Source organism: Tachypleus tridentatus, chromosome 9 (genome assembly GCF_004210375.1).
Source record: "Tachypleus tridentatus isolate NWPU-2018 chromosome 9, ASM421037v1, whole genome shotgun sequence".
In the NCBI taxonomy this organism is placed as follows: Eukaryota; Metazoa; Arthropoda; class Merostomata; order Xiphosura; family Limulidae; genus Tachypleus; species Tachypleus tridentatus.
The window spans coordinates 77,973,114-77,992,591 of record NC_134833.1 but is presented as its reverse complement, the minus strand read 5'-3'; the positions used below and the strand labels follow the sequence as shown (position 1 = coordinate 77,992,591).

Genomic DNA, 19,478 nt, shown 5'->3' with positions numbered 1-19,478 from the left:
TTTTCATATAGCTTGACAAATTTTTGTTTGTATGATATTTACTTCTAATTAGGGGAACTAAAATCAATCATGCTTAGTTTGATTTTAAAGTACTGTTATATTGTAAATGCTTAATATATGTTTAATACTTTTATAGAAATTCCAAATTCAACATGTCTATAATGTTTTAATAACAAATGTCTACCTTTGGTCCTTTGGATCCTTCTCTACCTTCTCCCTTAGGCCCTTTAGGCCCTGGTTCTCCTTGATCACCTTTAATTCCCTAGAAACACATACATTCACATTTTCCAAATTTTAAACTAAAGTTAACATTTAAAATAACAGTTTTAAGCACAAAAAAAGTAAATAAAATTTTAAAATTATATTTTTCATGCTAAAAATTATATGAAAAATATGAATTAATTACTGTATATCTATTCAAATTTTCACAAAATATTTGAAAATATAAAATTAATTGTACCTTAATTATAGCAGTGTTTATAAGAATTATTTTTAAAAATTATAATCATCAAATTTCTAATGGATCAACTGTATCATACATATATAAAGATATGTAGGGTAATGTTAAACTATCTATATACTGTGGTGATTCACAAGACAGAAATGAATGCACAATAATAAACATTTCACACACTGTCATTCAGGTTATAAATCTAAACATATTGGTAGTTTCACAATTTTGTCTTGTATTATCTTCTTTTGTAATAAAACATGCTGCATAACAACAGCTTTATGATGATCATTAGAAATTCCTTGATAAATTATTCCACACATTTTCTAACTCATTGTGAATTAAAACAAAATTAATAATGTTTTTAGCCAACTATGTAATGTTGTATTTTACTATAAATTATTTAAGAGTTCTCATTTGATAATGATAAAACAAGGTAATGATCATAGTTAATATTAAAGGATGTCACAATTATTGGATCTTTAAAGTAATAAAAGAGTGAAAAATAAGATTCAAGAACACTTTAGATTAATTAATCATATGACTTTGTGAACATTTTCCACTTAAAGAATACAAAACTGATATAAAACTGAAACTATAAGGATAATATTTATAAAAGTGTGACTGTACCAGAAAACATAAATGTTTTGAAAACTTAATCTTACAACAGAAACTGTTAAAAAAAAAAAGGTTGATTTATTGGTCAGGTAAAGGATCTGCATGTTTTAATTATTATAGTAAATATTTTAACTACAAAACAAAAAGAAAGTAAGAAAATGCTGTAACAGAATACTATTTTATTGTTTATTGTGATATTTGAAAAACACCCTCAGATGACCTTAAGATGTTAAGTATCATAGCCTTTATTAGTTTACTGGATCTCATCCATATTCTAAATTTCCATGAGTCGTTCATCTTCTTTTTTTCTTCCAGAAGCTGATATTCCAAATCATTTAGTTATAAATAACAGACACTGTCATTAACGAAATTTTGGTTCATTGTATTCAGTTATGATCTGTTCATTTAAGAAAAGATATTAAGTTGCTGGAGAATATTCTAAGAAGAGCTATCTCGATTTTTGGTTTCGAGGGGGATATCATACTGGGGTAAGTTGAACTTTCTATATATTCTTAAAATGTTCTAAATGTAATGAAATTAGAGGACTTAACATAATGAGATGAGAAACTCAGAGCTGACTCTATTTAAGTCGGTATTACTTTTTTAATAAGGTGGTCACAGCTTGCAGAATAGCTTGCTTCCAGATATGGTACGAAATGCATCACTGAAAGTTTGTGTGAAAATATTGGATTAATATTTTAGACATAAAGACTGTATATAGGAAAATAAGGTTTATATACGTTGTTTGAAGCAAAGTTGAAATTCTCCACAAAAATGTGGTGGTTCTCATACATCTATAAAAAAAAGTATTTTGCTGCTATGTAATTTGTAATACAATTTTAAAAAAAAGAACATACACACTATCACTGTTTTGATGGCTATAAACAATGAAATATATACTCTTCAAAACAAGAAATGTAAAAGGGATATTTTTTTTATTTTAAAGAGAAATATATGTAATAACGTTACAAGCTCAGAGTATGTGATGTTACATGTGTTAAGGCACTGATTGTCAGACCAAAATGATAATAAAAGTTGTGCACTTTGACAACGGAGGAAAACATCAGATTTTTCGCCAAAACGCATTCGTGTCCAATAAATTTGTTTGAGAGATTTGCATGTTCTGCAAGTGCAACATGTGCAAAATCCCTATAAAAGTGACTGGTTCTCGGTTTCCATAGCTCAGTGTTAAGCCACCGACACGCAATACAGTTACACCAAGACTGACTGAAGCACAACACAACAACGCCACTGGTCCCTTGGAAGCAAGCGAATCTCGATCAGATGTTGCCAGAGCTGTGAATGTCCACCTAAGCACCATCACAAGGCTATGGAATCATCACCAACAACATGGATCAACTCATGACCATCCACGATCTGGCAGATCTTGTGTGACCATGCCCACACAAGATCGCAACATCCAGTTACGTCACCTTCAGGACAGGACCACCACTGCGACGTCTACTGCCTCAACCATACCAGGGCTGCGTAGGATTTCCGATCAGACCATACGCAACCATCTACGAGATGCAGGAATCCGACCTTGACGTCCAGTCAGAGGCGTCATCCTCACCCAGCAACATCGTCAAGCACGGCTGCAGTGGACTCGGTCACATCGAGTATGGCATCATCAACGATGGAGGCATGTTTGGTTCATTGATAAATCACGTTTTATGCTTCATAGGCAGGATGGAAGGACCGGTGTTTACCGTCGTCGAAAAGAACGTTTTGCAGCAAACTGTGTGCAGGAAGTTGACAGATTTGGTGGTGGCAGCATCATGATGTGAGCTGCCATCACCTACAATGCCAGAACAAACCTTTTGCACATTCGAGGGAATCTTACGGCTCAACAATACGTCGACGAGATTCTTAGGCCCCATGTGCAACCCATCATGGTGAACGTCAACGACATTTTTAAACATGACAACGCCCGTCCTCACACAGCCTGACTGACCACTGTCTTCTTGAGACACCACAACATCAACGTTCTTCCCTGGCCCTCCAGATCACCAGATTTAAACCCCATCGAACATCTTTGGGACGAGTTGGATCGATGTCTGCAATGGCAACAACCTCAACCGCAGACTCTACCTCAGCTTGCAGCAGCTTTGCAGGCTGAGTGGACAGCCATTCCACAGGATGTGATTCGTCATCTCATCACTTCCATGGGCAGGAGATGCCAAGCAGTTATTGATGCTCACGGGGGCATACTTGTTATTGACGTTGAGTGACGTTAAACTTCACTTAGTGAGTGTGGACTTCGCCTTTGCAGACTTTGGATGTTCAGCAGTGAATGTGCAAAGTTTCACACATGTCATACAGAAGTACCCAGTATAAACTTGTTAACAATTTGTCTCAAATTTTGCCTTTCTTTTTTTGAAGAGTATATATTACAAAGGATTTTGTTTAAAAATGTAATAACAGTAAGCTTATGTAAAATGAAGATTTTTAAACTTCTTTAGATTCCAATTCCTTTGAATGACAAAAAACATTACGCATACTAATATTAGGAGTGGGTCCCAGTCACAGTGCATCAGTCAAAAAAATATCTTTGGATATATTCATAAATGTTAACAAATGCAACTACCTCACTGATTTAATAATCATTGACACTGAAGCTGCTAAACAGCTTCACCCCTTTATCTTTGGGCTAACAAGAATTAATGTTATTAGTTCATTTACTGGTTCATTGGAAGAATATTTAATGATTTTTTAGTTACTATGAATTGTGACATGTATGCTTTCTGAAAGTATGATGGATGCCATGCAGGTTGGACCAAAAAGTAGATCAAAAACTCCAAGTACTTAGTACCAACATTTAAATAGGACCTGGTATTCAGTACTGGTAGAATTTCACCCTGGTTTGGAGGATAATAATAAAATGGTATGTCATAATGAGCCAAATGGCCCATTTTTATCCCTTAGAAGTGGTATGAAAATGCTATATTTTACAGAGGATATAGATATAGGTACTCTTGAAAAAAATATGGGAACTTATAACTCTAGTGTTCACAAAAGTTAAACCTTTGTTGGGGCAAACTGTATATGATTCTAGACCCTGAAAGCATGAGCAAATCATGTTCATTTGGTCTATTTTTATTTACAGTTATTAAAAAGATAACTAAATATAAAATACATAAGCTTACAAGATTTCCAGGAGGGCCACGAACTCCCTTCTCACCACTTAGACCTGAGAGTCCAAGAAGGCCCTATAATTCAGATTTAAATAATTACTAACTAAAATAAACATATTACAAATCATTTAAATAAGCCTGACTTAAACAAGACTTAAAATACAGATTTAAACATATCTAATGAGCAAAAGGTATTCTGGGTATCACACAGTTTTATAGATCAAACAAATCAAAGCAAAATGTTTTAAGCCAACATCCACCTAATCACTGGTGTGCATGTTGTACACATTTAATACAAGGATGAAATGTGCCTTCAGTGATCAGAATACAAACAAATACTGCAGCTCAAACAGTAGTATCCAAAGGCTCTGAAGTTCAAGATCCAATTAATGAAGAGTGGTTTCTTGTATCCTGATGCATCAATGTTTATTAAACAGCAGGGAAAACAGAAGTTAATGTCATTAACATTGTTAAAATAAATATCAATAATCAGTAGTTACAATTTAAGAACTGTGATAATCTACAAATTTTAACTAAAGAAAGACAGTAAAAATTGTAACATCAAAATATACAACAAACTTAACTAATACTTTTAACTTCCCAATTAATCATATATTAACTCAACACATATGCCAGCATCCACATTATTGAAATAATATTGTTAGAAGTGAACACTCTCAAGTGAATTTTTTTGTGAAATTTCTTCCAACTCAAGTGAAAAAACATAAAAAATTGTTTTAACATTTTTAGAACACAAAATACCTAAACAGTAGCAACTAGTTATAAAAACATAGTATTAATTTTAAAAATTAATATTTTCAATTAAACATTCTTCAACTGAATTAAATATGATGAGAATGAATTGTTTCAATAAAATGAAAGAAAACTGATTTTCTAATTTATAAAACAATTTAAGTTATGAAAAATTTTAAGAGTGATCATAATTTTTTCTCCTTTTATAAAAATATCATTTTGTGACAACAATATACAAAATGTTGCTTTACTCACTTTCATCTTTTCACATTTCATTTAAGATTTCCTTTTGTATATTTCTTTCAAAGGTTATTACTCTTTTTATTTAAATAAATAAACCATGTTTTTCTTGAGTATATATCCCTTTGTTATTCTGTTTTGACATAGAATTTACCAAGTTTATTTTGTTAAATTTTACATGTAATCTCTTGTCTAATGGATCTCTTCAACATACACTACATAGCCAAAAGTATGTAGACACTCCTTCTAATTAGTGGGTTCAGCTATTTCAGCCACACCTATTGCTAACAGGTGCATAAGATCAAGCAAATAGCCATGCAATTTCCACTGACAAACACTGGCAGTAGAATGGGTGATACTGAAGAGCTCAGTGACTTTCAATGTGGCACTGTCATAGGATGCCACCTTCCCAACAAGTCAGTTCATCATATTTCTGCTCTGCCAGAGCTGCCCCTGTCAACTGTAAGTGCTGTTATTGTGAAGTGGAAATGTCTTGGAGTAACAACAGCTCAGCTACAAAACAGTGGACCACACAAACTCACAGAGTGGGGTCACCGAGTGCTGATGCATGTAGAGCATAAAAATCGTCTGTTCACAGTTGTAACATTCACTACTAAGTTCCAAACTGCCTTTGGAAGCACCATCAGCACAGGAACTGTTCACTGGGGGGCTTCACGAAATGGATTTCGATGTCCAAGCAGCCGCACACAAGCTTAAGATCACCCTGTGCAATGCCAAGTGTCAGGTGGAGTGGTGTAAAGCACACTGCCATTGGACTCTGGAGTAGTGAAAACATGTTCTCTGGAGTGACGAATCACACTTCACTATCTAGCAGTCTGATGGGCGAATATGGGTTTGGCAGATGCCAGGAGAACGTTACCTGCCTGAATGCATAGTGCCAACTGTAAAGTTTTGTGGAGGAGGAACAATAGTCTGGGGCCGTTTTTCATGGTTTGGGCTAGGCTCTTTAGTTCCAATGAAGGGAAATCTTAATGCTACAGCATACAATGACATTCTAGAAAATTGTATGCTTCCAACTTTGTGGCAACAGTTTGGGGAAGACCTTTTTTTGTTTCAGCATGACAATGTCCCCATGCATAAAGCAAGGTCCATAAGGACATGGTTTGCCAAGATTGGTGTGGAAGAACTTGACTAGCCTACACAGAGCCCTGACTTCAACCCCATCAAGCACCTTTGGGATGAATTGGAATGCTGACTGGGAACCAGGCCTTCTCTCCCAACATCACTAATGCTCTTGTGGCTAAATTGGAGCAAATCCCTGCAGCCATGTTCCAAAATCTAGAAAAAAGCCTTTCCAGAAGAGTGGAGGCTGTTATAGCAGCAAAGGGGGGAGCATCTCCATATTAATACCCATGGTTTTGGAATGAGAGGTTCAACAAGCACATGTGGGTGTGATGGTCAGGTGTCCACATACTTTTGGCCACGTAGTGCAAATCACACCAAGTGTAAATAAACATCTCTCATTCAACATTTACACTGAACATTGATGTAGAAAGGCATTGAAAAAGAGTGGGCACTTGGCTAAACATGCAAGTGTTACAATAAAAATTGAAAGTATATAGAGCTGCTTTTAGCAGCTCAATCTAGAGGATCTGAAAGCATACTCTCTAAAAAATTAATATTATAATATACTTACAGTTCTGATACCTCTGTTTAAAAAATCACTACTATAAATTACTAAAATCTTAATAAAAATGAAGTTCACTTTAAATATGTAAATGCACTTAGCAAAATCAAAAATTACAAACTGTTTTTAAAGTAAGGAAATGTCTTACTATAGTTCCAGGTTGACCATCGTCACCAGATTCACCTTTAACTCCTATAGAATTAATACCTCCATCTCCAGGATCCCCCTGAAAGAATAAACTAAGATACATCTTTCCTCAAACAGAGACTATTCTAACAGAAGTTGTTTATGAAGATATTTCTTCACAATTCTTTCCAAGAGCTGATCATTTGAAAATCAATTCTAAACAACTTTTAAAAACATGAAGATTACAAAATCTATTATAAACTTCTCTTATTAAACACAGCACACTACAACAATGTCATTAAACAATATTTCTAAACATCACACATTAAAAATACTGCATGAAATTTTTTTGAAAACAATATGCTGAAATAAACTACAGTAAAATATCATATTTGGCATGACATTTTAGGAAAAAATTCTAAAAAGATTCCTCCTAATGCATATCACATTTTTTGACACATTAGACAGATCAACAAGAAAATATTTCCTTAAATACATTACTTGACATAGATCTGTAAAGATTTCTCCTTGAACTAAGTGCAGTTAACAAACTATTGCAAAGACTTGTTCTTCAACAAGCTCTCAAAATTATCTCTTTTAAACACAACCCATTATACAAACTAAAATAAAATTCTCTTCTCAAACATAAATCAGATATAATTTTCCTATACTGACAATATATTTCCAATAAGAATTTACCTCCTTTCACTAGATTAGCTATTCTTGTTCAGTGGTGCCCTCTATATGCAAACCTTTTCCTATAATATTTCTACAGGTCTCTCATGTAAATCATATATTTAAATGAATTCTCATGTAAATCATCATGCATCATCTTTTAACCAATAGAAGCATAACATGCTCACATGATGCATGTGACACCTTCTACACTCCTCTACTGCTCACAAAATCAACTAGAATCTCACAATGAAAAGTAGGAAGAACCAGTGCAAAAGAATGAAAGAAGTACCACCAAAAGTGTCCAAAAGATTCTTCTAACAATGAGAGATGAAGAATAGAAAAGGGGAACTGCACCACCTCTGAGTCAAGTATATTCTTCTCCCATGTGTAGAATAAATAATACACTGATTCCTGGATATGCCACAAGGCTCATTATGAACCTATCAATCCAGGAATTGTCATCCAGTACTGAAAGGATGTCTAACCTACAAAATCAACACCCCCAACCATGACACATGCTGGTACAATCCAAAAACAATAACATCCCCACAGGAAGAGGGCAATGAACAGTCATGGATAATACTGGAACAATCCCACAAATTACAGCTGTGACCAAATAAACAGATGGAGCAATTGAGGGAGAAAATAAATCACTCAAATCCTCATGAAGACTTATGTTGATTGGTCTCCCACTAAAAGGTGTGATCTGCAGTTGTGATGACTCAACTCCATTATTTGTGTAAAAGGAAGTGAAAAAGTACATCATCTTTTAAGGTGATGGCTCAACTCCCATGGTTGTGTAAATAGTATTAGGAGGTCATATCAACCAGGAAAGTGACAGCTCAACTCCAGCAAGTGTGTAATAGGTATCAGGAGGCCACATAAACTTGAAGGTGATGGCTTGACTCCAGTAGCTGTGTAATTGGTGTCAGGAGGCTGAGTCAAACAGCAAGGTGAAGGCTCAACTCCTCTGAAGGTCATGTTGTATCTACACCAGAAGAACACAAATGCCCTGCTCTCAACTGAATGGTTTCAACCTTATCCTTGTTGAACACATACAGTAGTGTGCCTCTATAGTTAACCACTCTAGAAGCTTGAAACTGGAAGTTGTAAGGACTACCATACTCCACTTGAGGAAAGAAAGGTGACAATTCAGTGGAAAGCCCAAAGAAACAGTGCAATGGGTGACCACAAAACCTCACTCATAAAATACATGGAGGTATGGGCAGTAATTCCCTTCAGCTTTACCTATGTAGGGTATGAATGATATGGTGTGAAACAACTATGTTTATGAAGAAAATTTATTGCACGGTAATTCACTGTCAAGTAATCTTGTGAAACACCCCATCCCTACAGTGAGCATGCAAATCCATGGATGAGGAAATGTGAGTCAACATAGCTTGCAGTGCAGATTTAAATTTAAAGAATACTTGGTCAGGCTACACCCATTACACAGCAGAATTCATGTGATGAAAAGGAAGAAAAATGACCCTGAAAAGAAAAGGAAATGAAGAAAACTTAGCAGTTAAAGTTACACTGAAGTCTGGAGAATGGCCACAGGTAGTAAACAAAACTCTGATACAGAGGAAAGCATGGTGCAATGAAGATAGTTGGAGATTAATGTACTGAGAGTAGTTCACATGCCAGATTGTAGAAACTCCTCCTTTGAATGATGAAAAAAAAGAGATGAGATGTTGGATCTAATGGAAGGAATAAGGTACGAGAGAGAAAAGGCAGAAAAGCCTAGGCAAAATAAACCAAATGGCACATCTAATTCTTACGAGTAGAAGATGAAAGGTCATGAAGTGAGGAGAATTGTCATAGGATAAAACGTTAGTTGCACATACCCCAAGAATTAGCAATAAATTCTATATAATAATAAAGTACCCTGAATGGACACTAAAGCCTATTCAGATCCAGTTTAGGGTAAAGATGAAATATAGAAGGAAGAGAAACAGAAGAAAAGGATAAATAACCCTCCCAACCTGCTGATGTCTTAGGGAGAATGGAATGATTAGGCTAAAAAAGATGATACAAAAAATAAACTCCAAAAAGTACTACTTTATGCAAAAAAAATTGTCACACTAGAAGCACTAAACACACTTCTGAAATCAAACCCTACCAAATGAGAAATGAAGGTTTGGTACATGAATTTAGCCAAAGTCTCATGCATCAAATGAGCATGTCATGCTACTAAAAGTTAAGAGATGACACATGATGATTTGCATGACAAACATGATGGAATATACAAATTTCAACAAGGGGGGATTGCAAGGCTTGTGGAATGCATAAAGAAAAGGTTCACACCTAAAGAGCAACACTGAACAAAAATAGCAATCTTACGAGCAGAGATAAGTACCATGTTGGAACTTTATATATGTATCTCTCACCTTAAACACGATATATTTGAAAATTCTGTGTGATCTTAAATTATGACTTAACATTGACTACAAAGTTCAAGCTGATAGGTAAATAGATGAATATTTTATGCTATTTTTTTATTTTAACACGTAAGTTGCTAGTGATACAGTAAGACTTTGAAAGCTTTTGCTCATAAAATGATTTAATAATATTATATTCTAGCTTAATTACAAAAATAAAACTAGAATAATACCATATTTTAAAAAATACTGCCTAGAAGTTTTAATATAATAAATATTATAATGAAATGCTTTCAAAATTACTATATTTTTGCTCTCAATCTCCTTAATACTTCTTTCTTAGTCATCAAAAGTTACAAATAAAATGCAAAACTACAGTTAACCTTTTATGCAATAAAACGTTTTTTACCCTTATCCCATAATCTCCAAGTGGACCAGGTGAGCCCCTTGCACCAGGTATTCCTGGATTTCCTGATTGGCCAGGCTTTCCCTAAAATCAACAGAATCTATGTATTCAATGCACACATACTTAGAATTAAACTCAAGCTTTGTTTAATAGCTGTTACAAGAATGATAAGAAGAATCAAAGGTTAAAATCCAAGGTTTTTATTATTCAATAACTATAAAATAAAACAATTTATAAAAGAGCACAAAATCAATTTTGAAATAAATAGTATATATTTGAGACTTCACACTATCAGTTTCTGAACTCAAAGTTACTAACTGTTACAAAATTATTGAATTTAATACTCACATCTGTTCCATTACATCCTGGAAATCCTTGCTTTCCTTTTAATCCTTTATCTCCAGTTAAACCCTGCAAATAAAAATTGTACTTAATATTTATGTACCTTAAGAAATTCAGCCTTTGGAATAAGGTAGAAGTGTACTAGACTGTTACACTGAAAATTCAATATCAAATTTTTATAACATCTTCACATAAATTTGAGCTTCCACAAAATAAATAAGTTAATTTGTTATGTTTAATCCTAATAGAAAACCTGCATCTACCGACATGTTTTACAAAACATCGAAAAAAAACATGCTTAATCAGACAAATATTACCTAGTGCTGGAAAAAAACAAAAAAACCTGCTGTACCTTTCCTCACTATCAACACTTCATACAATGCTATCATAAAATAATAAATATTCTTAGAGGCAAACATAACATTTTACAACAGTGTCAACTGACAGAAACTAAAAAACTTTAGGTATGCTTATTCAGAAATGTATTTTCCAACATGACTTATATATTTTAGTGGGAGTGTGAACACATAGTGACATACATATGAAAAAGACACACTTCTATTTATGAAATATTAAGTAATAATGCAACAATCCTCTATACTTCGTTGCATAAAGGCATTCTTAAGAAAATACTACTATTGTGTAATTATGTACAAAAACAGCTCATTAAATGTTAATATCTAGAGTAATTCTTAGCAGTCTAGTAATGATTAGAAAACATCTTCCTTGTAATACTAACAACTTGAAACCATGGTAACAGACATTGGAAAATACAGTTTTATAATACAATGATATGAATTGGACTTTTAACTTACTGGAACACCAGAAGGCCCTGTGAATCCTGTAGTACCTTGTTCTCCCTAATGATTTAGAAAAAAAAAATTCTGAATTACATTAGGATATTACACTTCATTCAAAAGGATATTGCTGGAATTACATGATTTGTATCTATACCTTCAGAGTAATTAGATTTTTATTTCATACTCTATTTTCTAGTGAAATATTATTTGTATATCATTAAATTGATTAAATTTTTTGAAGAATAATTTCTAAATGTTGTTTTCTAATTAAAAACATTAAAAAGGGCTTTTTTTCTAACTTGTCATTCTATTTCATTTTATCCATTATTTACATACATCTATAAACCAACCCTAATTCCCTGTTGACCTATAACCCCAATCTCTCCTCTTTCTCCACGATTACCAGTTGGGCCACGAGGTCCTTCCATACCCATACGACCAGGTGGTCCAGGTGGACCTAAGATTCCTGGAAGGCCTACAATACCCTGAAAATGAAAGGTTATGAAGGATAATCAAAATAATGTTCATGCTTACTGATAAGTAGTAGAGCAAAAATTTTACTAAGCCCATAAATGAGCATTGATGACTTATATCTTCAATCACTTTATTGCTGTTTTATAAAATATCTGAATAAATCTACATTGAATTATTTATATTAAAAGAAATCCAGATTTCTTTTTATCAACATGAACTATTGAGTATAATCTCTATGATATACATAAAACATGTTCTTTGCTATTAAATTTGATATTTAGCCCTAAAAAAAGACATATCTGTAGGTATCACACGTCAACGAGGCTCTTTACAATGCTCAAGAATATTTTAAATATTAATAATTTGCTTTTTGCCATTGAATGTAAGGATAAAGTAATAAAATATTCTTTGACAAACAAAATCCTCAGCACTTATAATAAATGATAGTTAAGTTCGATGCTAATGTTCACTTATATTAGGTTTCATTCACTTATTTAATTTTAAACAATGCAATTAACAGAACACAGAGATTGAATATATATCAAGGCTACTCAAACTCTAGACTCAGGAAAGAGTCACAAGGGGCTGTGGTAAATAAATAAAATGCACAGTATTGTTGCAATCAGATTCGTCGCTATCTGCTTAATTAAAAGAATCGAGACTCGTCTCCCACAGTCGAGGATCTTCGGTAGTTAAGCATCATATTGATCATGGCTTTTTTTGATATTCCAATTTTTTAAGCACCAAATAGGGATTTCGGGCACAGGACCTGTGTGCCAGCGCTTAGTGACACCTTGGTTTAAGATTTTCAGTATATATAAATTCCTTTGGTTGGAGACCTAAAAAACAGAATTCACAATACTTTTGGGAGTTTTGTGTTGAAAAAAGTTATATGAAAGTTATTTTTAGCGCTATTTAAAAACCTTTTTTTGGTAGCCAATTTCTTTGTTTGGTTGCATGCTGAATACAAAGACAATGGAGAATATTATACTAAATTTTTTTGAATATACAAACTATCAATTATGTGACAACCTATATATTACCGCCGATAGAATTACAGGTATCTGAGCCATATTGTTTCATTTTGTGGCATCTTCTAGTGGAAGAAAACCCCAGTTGGCAGATAATGTACCAAATTTTTATCAAGGTCAATCCAGCATTTCAATCCGTAAATCACAAATACATAATCATTTTTAGGGCCTTATTGAAGAATGCAGCAGAATACAGCCGAAATGTAGTGTGCCTAATATGATTTAGTATTTTGAGCACCCGACTCACAACTTGCAGGTCGCAGAATCAAAACTTGTCGCCAGGCATGCCCGCAATTTATTCGTGGGGGTGTTATAATGTGATAATAAATCTCATCATTCATTAATAAAAAGCATTTGAGATAAATGACGTCAAATAACTGTTTTCTAACTTGTCTACCATTCAAAAATTAGAAACGGTTAACGCAGAAAGTCCTTCAATAACTTTGCATGAAATTCAATAAACAAACCGCTACGTAAGATAAAATTAATTATTAATTACTTCCTAGTTGTACTTAAAAAAAGTAATAATAAAAATAACTGGAATAAAAAATACTAATTAATGAACAGGCTTATATGATATTATAGGCCATTAATAATGATAAAGACATACTACTGGAGATTAAAATATTTCCTATAAACCCGTTGGTACAAAAAAAATTCATAAAATGGCACGACTCTGTCAAAAGAACTGTCATATCTGAATTAGTTACAAGAGTAATACTTCTTTTGCTGTTTAAAAATTGAAAGCTTAAATGATCTATTGGTTTTTATTTATTACAACACCAAAAATAATTATATTCATTAATGCAAAAAATACGAGTCCTTATGGTCTATTCATTCATTTTCCTATTGAATAAAATGATATGCTGACTAGATACTTTATTGAAGTCTATCTGCGCATTTGTAAAACATATTATATACTTGTTTGTTTGTTTTAAATTTCGCGCAAAGCTATTCGAGGGCTATCTGCGCTAGCCGTCCCTAATTTAGCAGTGTAAGACTCGAGGGCAGGCAGCTAGTCATCACCACCCACCGCCAACTCTTGGACTACTCTTTTTACCAACGAATAGTGGGATTGACCGTAACATTATAACGCCCCACGGCTGAAAAGGCGAGCATGTTTGGTGCGACCGGGATTCGAGCCCACGACCCTCGGATTACGAGTCGTACACCTTAATACGCTTGGCCATGCCGGGCCTATTATATACTTACACATGCAGAATAGACAAACTGTGTAATGTGGCAGATAAATGTTCAACCTTTATAAATCCAAACATGATCCTATCGAGGTCAGTTTGCAAGATAATGGATTAGAGCAAAGACCTCTTTTACTTTCAAATGGGGCATAATAGCTAGTATCCATCTAGCAAGAGCATAACTGTCAAACACCATTTTATTTCAGTTTTTTTTTGTACTCATTTCACAGGCGTTTGTTTTTAAAGTGTACATATAGTAGCAATCTAAAGTAGATACTTTTGCTACTACAAAACTTTGTAACTGTTAAATTCTGATGTCTTTCTAATGGAACTAGTTAGACATACTTGGAAAGACTGAACAAAGGTCAGGCTATGTTTCAACTAAGTCGTTCGTTTAATAGTAGCTATGCGAAGGAAATTGTAAAAGCTGTCATATGAAAGCTGGTAAAAATTCTGAAAAGCCTCTTGCATAGATTCAATTAAGAAATCACGACTTCAGTGGTGCTTGGAATTTCAGTGGGACATGACACTGAAAGTGTCTGTTTTGGAGTCTATGCACGACGCGTTAAGCTTAGGCTGTTAATACTGCAAGGAGTGATCTAACCTGATGTTCAATGAGAGCCATTAGAAGTATATTAGTATGTATATTCCCTGTTCCAATTAAATCGGCGAGAATGAGAATGGCATCAGGCTAACCTCTTGCTTTGAATCCTAAATATTTACAAACATTGGTATGAAAAGCGCACTCCAGTATCTTATTTCAGTGTCAACTTGGAAAAAATTAACAAGTACAAAAAAATATCATTTAATTAGCCTATCACTTTGAATTTAAATAATAATAACAATAATATTTTAAATAAATTTGACCAGCTCATATAAAACCTGTCAGATTTTAACATTAGCAGATTTTAAGTTCAATTTATTTGTAACAAAGTTAACATGGCTAGAAACCAAAAATAAATATTAACCATTGATATATTCAGTGTGTCTCAATTTCATCAACCTAGCCAGCAAACAAAGTAAGTCTTACAGTTTAATTTCAGTTCTAAGATACTAAAATAATATTGTCAGTATTCAAATTTTATCCTTGCTTTAACAAATATAATCTAATCAACAACTAGACTGTAGTTTAGATATATATAGATCAGTTAACGTTTAATTTTGTTCAGTCTAATGCAAACCATAGCCATTTGAAAATAAAACAACTCTGTCAAAAATCAAAGGATGGGCTGAGATGAACTGATGAACGAGTAACAAATATCTTCATCAATGTTTTGTCTATTCAGCTTTAATTACACTGAAAATCTTGCTTTATTTAAAGGTTAATAACATTCGAATACACTTTTTTGAATGAATGTTTCGGTAATGTAAAATATATGATTATTATCTGTGAGTTTCACTTTGGCTATGTATAATTGTCAACTTATTTAATTGAAGTAATGATATTTCGTAATATTACATTCTTTAACAAATATAATACACTTAAATTTGATTAATCTATCTAATAAATAAGCCATAGAATCTGTATACAAAAGGTTTTATATTAAAATTCCAATGTTACTTACAGAAATTCCTTTATCGCCAACGCAAATGCATGGCTGAACTTTACAACCTCGACAAACCTATAAAATAAAAATTCCGTGTTAAATTTTGTCATGTAAAATACAACAACCTAACTTTTTAAAATCATTACTATTTTATTTAGAGCACTCTAATAACACAAATACATGCTATAAAATATTCAACGAAAACACAACACAAACTGCTTTTAAAATATTGTCTTTAGGACTGATATTTCCTCAAAGTAGTAACTGAAGTTTTTGAACTGTGAACGTATGACATATACGCCACTGCTCTTAGTAGTACTAGACTTCTACGCTAAAAGCTAGGTTTCGATACCTGTGTTGAGCAAAGCACAGATAGCTTTATGCGTAACTACAAAAGAATAAGCAAAAAACATAATCACTAAAATAAGAAAAACTTGCTGTATACATTCAGCGCTCGTCTTTTGGAATTGTAGCCATAAATGTTTCAAACATCTGACTAAAAATTCACGATATTAAAATAAAAATTTATTCATAAGTATAAAATTTTAATAATTATAACTACTTAAAGGCTCTAAGGTTTTATTTTTATGCGATAAATAACACTCACCAAGAATATAGCGGGTTGTTTTTTTGTTTTTTTTGGTTAATTTAGTCTTGCGGTGGGTAAGAAATATGTTTAAACATTTTGTGTTTAATTAACCACATTTCTCGGCAGTAGTAATGGAAGCTTTATTTTTATTTTGAAAAATAAACTTCTTGTCAGAACTTCACATTCATCAACAACGAATATATGATTTAACTTTGCAAAGCTGTTTGAGAACCAAGGTGAGATATAAAACAACAGAAAAAACCAAAAAGCATCATTTTTACTTCTTAGCTCGTCTACTCTAAGCCTTTCGCCTTAAATTTTGTCTAGGTGTTTCCCCTATCCCTCGTGTAATTATTGCAATAATGTCAAGTTAAGTATCACATTCCTTTTAGTCTTAATAAAAATATCACTTTGTAAAGCAGATTTATAATATAAAACATTTCTATCATTTTATCTATGTGTTTTCTTGCAGCATCGCTTTAATTATTACACAATTGTCAACTGTGAAAATCATATCCCTTTAAGCCTTAATGAAAATATTGTGCTGTAATACAAATTGATTATATAAAACATACTCTGAAACGTTCAGCCTAATATTTCTTTGATATGAAATTGTTATTTACCGAATGGAAAAAGTCACACGTTAAGAAATTTTCTAATTTAATTATTTCAATAACTTTACTTTTAAGCCAAGTGCACAAAATTTTGTAACAATTGTACACAGTGAACTAGTTTACCACTGACTTATTCTCAAACTTTTTGTTCGCGAACCACTCTGTCGAGACAAAAAATACGTGGATCACCTACAGGTCCTAACATGCTTTCGCTTGCAATTGCCAAAACTAATTGGAACTAATAGGAAGAATAGTGATGTTTTTTGTCATGCGACTTCTATTTTGAAGTTGTGAGTTCGGACCTTACCTGGGGAATGTACGTTTCGGCCCGGCATGGCCAAGCGTGTTAAGGCGTGCGACTCGTAATCTGAGGGTCGCGGGTTCGCATTCCCGTCGCGCTAAACATGCTCGCCCTTTCAGCTGTGGGGGCGTTATAATGTTACGGTTAATTCCACTATTCGTTGGTAAAAGAGTAGCCCAACAGTTGGCGGTGAATGGTGATGACTAGCTGCCTTCCCTCTAGTTTTACACTGCAAAATTAGGGACGGCTAGCACAGATAGCCCTCGAGTAGCTTTGTGCGAAATTCCAAAACAAACAAAACTTCTAAATTTTTGGTTATTCAAAATAGTAATACATTGACATACGTAACGTAGTAAATCAGAGACTTGTCCGAAATAAGTAATAATACACAACAGTTAAAATATACGTTTAGTAACTTAATCCTAATTTCATCGATAAACAATAAAGTTATATAATTGTTTTTGTCTAAGAGTGTATTTAAATTTTAAAGTAGTCTAATTTTGCTTTTGAATTTCGCTAAAAGCTACAATAGGGCTATCTGCGATCGCCGTCCCTAATTTAGCAGTGTAAGACTAGAGGGAAGGCAGCTAGTCATCACCACCCACCGCTAACTCTTGGGCTACTTACACTGCTAAATTAGGGACGGCTAGCACAGATAGCCCTCGAGTAGCTTTGTGCGAAATTCAAAAAACAAACAAACGTACAGAGATGAAGTGAGTAGTCATGTTTTGAATATTTATGATGGTCAAAAATTAAAAGTTAATAAATAAGAGCATATTTTATCTTAATTGGTGAAAGTTTTTTTTTCTTTTTGTTATTTTTTGCAACATGACATTTCGAGTTAATAGGGACTCAAAGTAAATAAACTTGGCAAAATAATTATTCTAACTACGTTTTCTGTGTGCAGGGTTCTTTCTATACATCAAATTTATATACACAGATTTTTCATGGTTTCATAAATAGTGCACTTGGTATTTTATTTTACTTAAATTTAATAATCAACAAAACGATAATAGAAATTTCCCGTGTGTTAAAAAATGAATAATCAAACTAATTTTTAGTTTTCACTGGAGAAAAGATAACACTTTGTGCGTACATTAACTATATCCCAAATATTAATTTTATGTGAAAGCTGAAATTCCTATAAGAAAAAAAAAAAAGAATCGTCGTATTTCAAAATTTCACTAATACACAATCTGGTCATTTATTACAACTAATCCCATGAATTTATAAATAGAATACTATAACATGTGAGATGATTCCTTAAGCCGTAAAAAAGATATTTAGTCATACAATGGTTGTTGGGCAGACCAATGGTGAGGAAAAGGATCTACCTGATTTGTAAAGCACTTTGATAACTGATAATGATATATCAAGAGTATATTTTCCAAGTTCTATATATTTCATCAACTACTTAAATCTTCATCAGTTTAAAATGAAAAACAATACGGCTGAATTAGCATTAAAAGCTTTGTTTCCTTTTTATTTGTGTGTATCAAATTTATAAACGAACCAGCAAAGTATCAGGTCATCCCTCAAGTAATGTCCGGTTTTAGGTTGAGAAAAATAGAAATTATTTCAAACGCTTTTAATGTTATTTAATCAATATTGAATGTTCCACTATTATTAATTACTTTCTGCTAACAATTCACAAGCTTCTGAATGTCACTTCTATAAAATTCTTGGAGTTTGGAGGAAAAGAATGTAGAGAAGGTAGTTTTGACATCTTCATGTGTTCCAAAATCTTCTCCATCAAGATAGTTCTGCAAACTTCAGAATAGATGTTAATCAGATGGGGCAAGATCTGTAGAATAAGGAGGATGTGGAAGTTTTTCTCAGCCTAGCTCTTCAATCTCTCTAGGTGTGATTCTTGCTATATGGGGCCGTGCATTATCCTGGTGTAACACAACATCTTTACGATTGATTAAAGCAGACCTCTTTTCTTTCAGTGCAACATTCAAGTGCTCTAACTGTTGACAATAGAAGTCTGATGTAATCGTAACATTGAGTAGCAGCAACTTAAAGTGGATCACACCACCAATATCCCACCAAATGCTTAACAAGACATTCCTATGGTGGAGGTTCATTCTAAGCTGTGCTTTAGCCAGTTTACCTGCACTGAGCCATTGTCTGCGGCATTTAACATTTC

General features: G+C 33.3%; 1 protein-coding gene across 2 annotated transcripts in view; it reads right to left on the bottom strand.

Moving 5' to 3' along the window:
* Positions 1–19,478, bottom strand: part of LOC143225550 (uncharacterized) — a 107,480-nt gene that overhangs the window by 62,516 nt on the left and 25,486 nt on the right. Inside the window, exons 2-9 of one of the 2 annotated variants that reach the window (XM_076455203.1) lie at positions 15,844–15,900; positions 11,928–12,062; positions 11,593–11,637; positions 10,784–10,846; positions 10,439–10,519; positions 6,993–7,070; positions 4,216–4,278; positions 185–262 (exon numbers count right to left, since the gene is read on the bottom strand). In XM_076455203.1, the coding sequence (XP_076311318.1) occupies positions 185–262; positions 4,216–4,278; positions 6,993–7,070; positions 10,439–10,519; positions 10,784–10,846; positions 11,593–11,637; positions 11,928–12,011 (492 nt within the window). In that variant the 5' untranslated portion in view covers positions 12,012–12,062; positions 15,844–15,900. Of the gene's footprint in view, positions 1–184; positions 263–4,215; positions 4,279–6,992; positions 7,071–10,438; positions 10,520–10,783; positions 10,847–11,592; positions 11,638–11,927; positions 12,063–12,608; positions 12,628–15,843; positions 15,901–19,478 lie in introns of those variants that run through there. The other variant, XM_076455205.1, reaches the window with a different exon arrangement.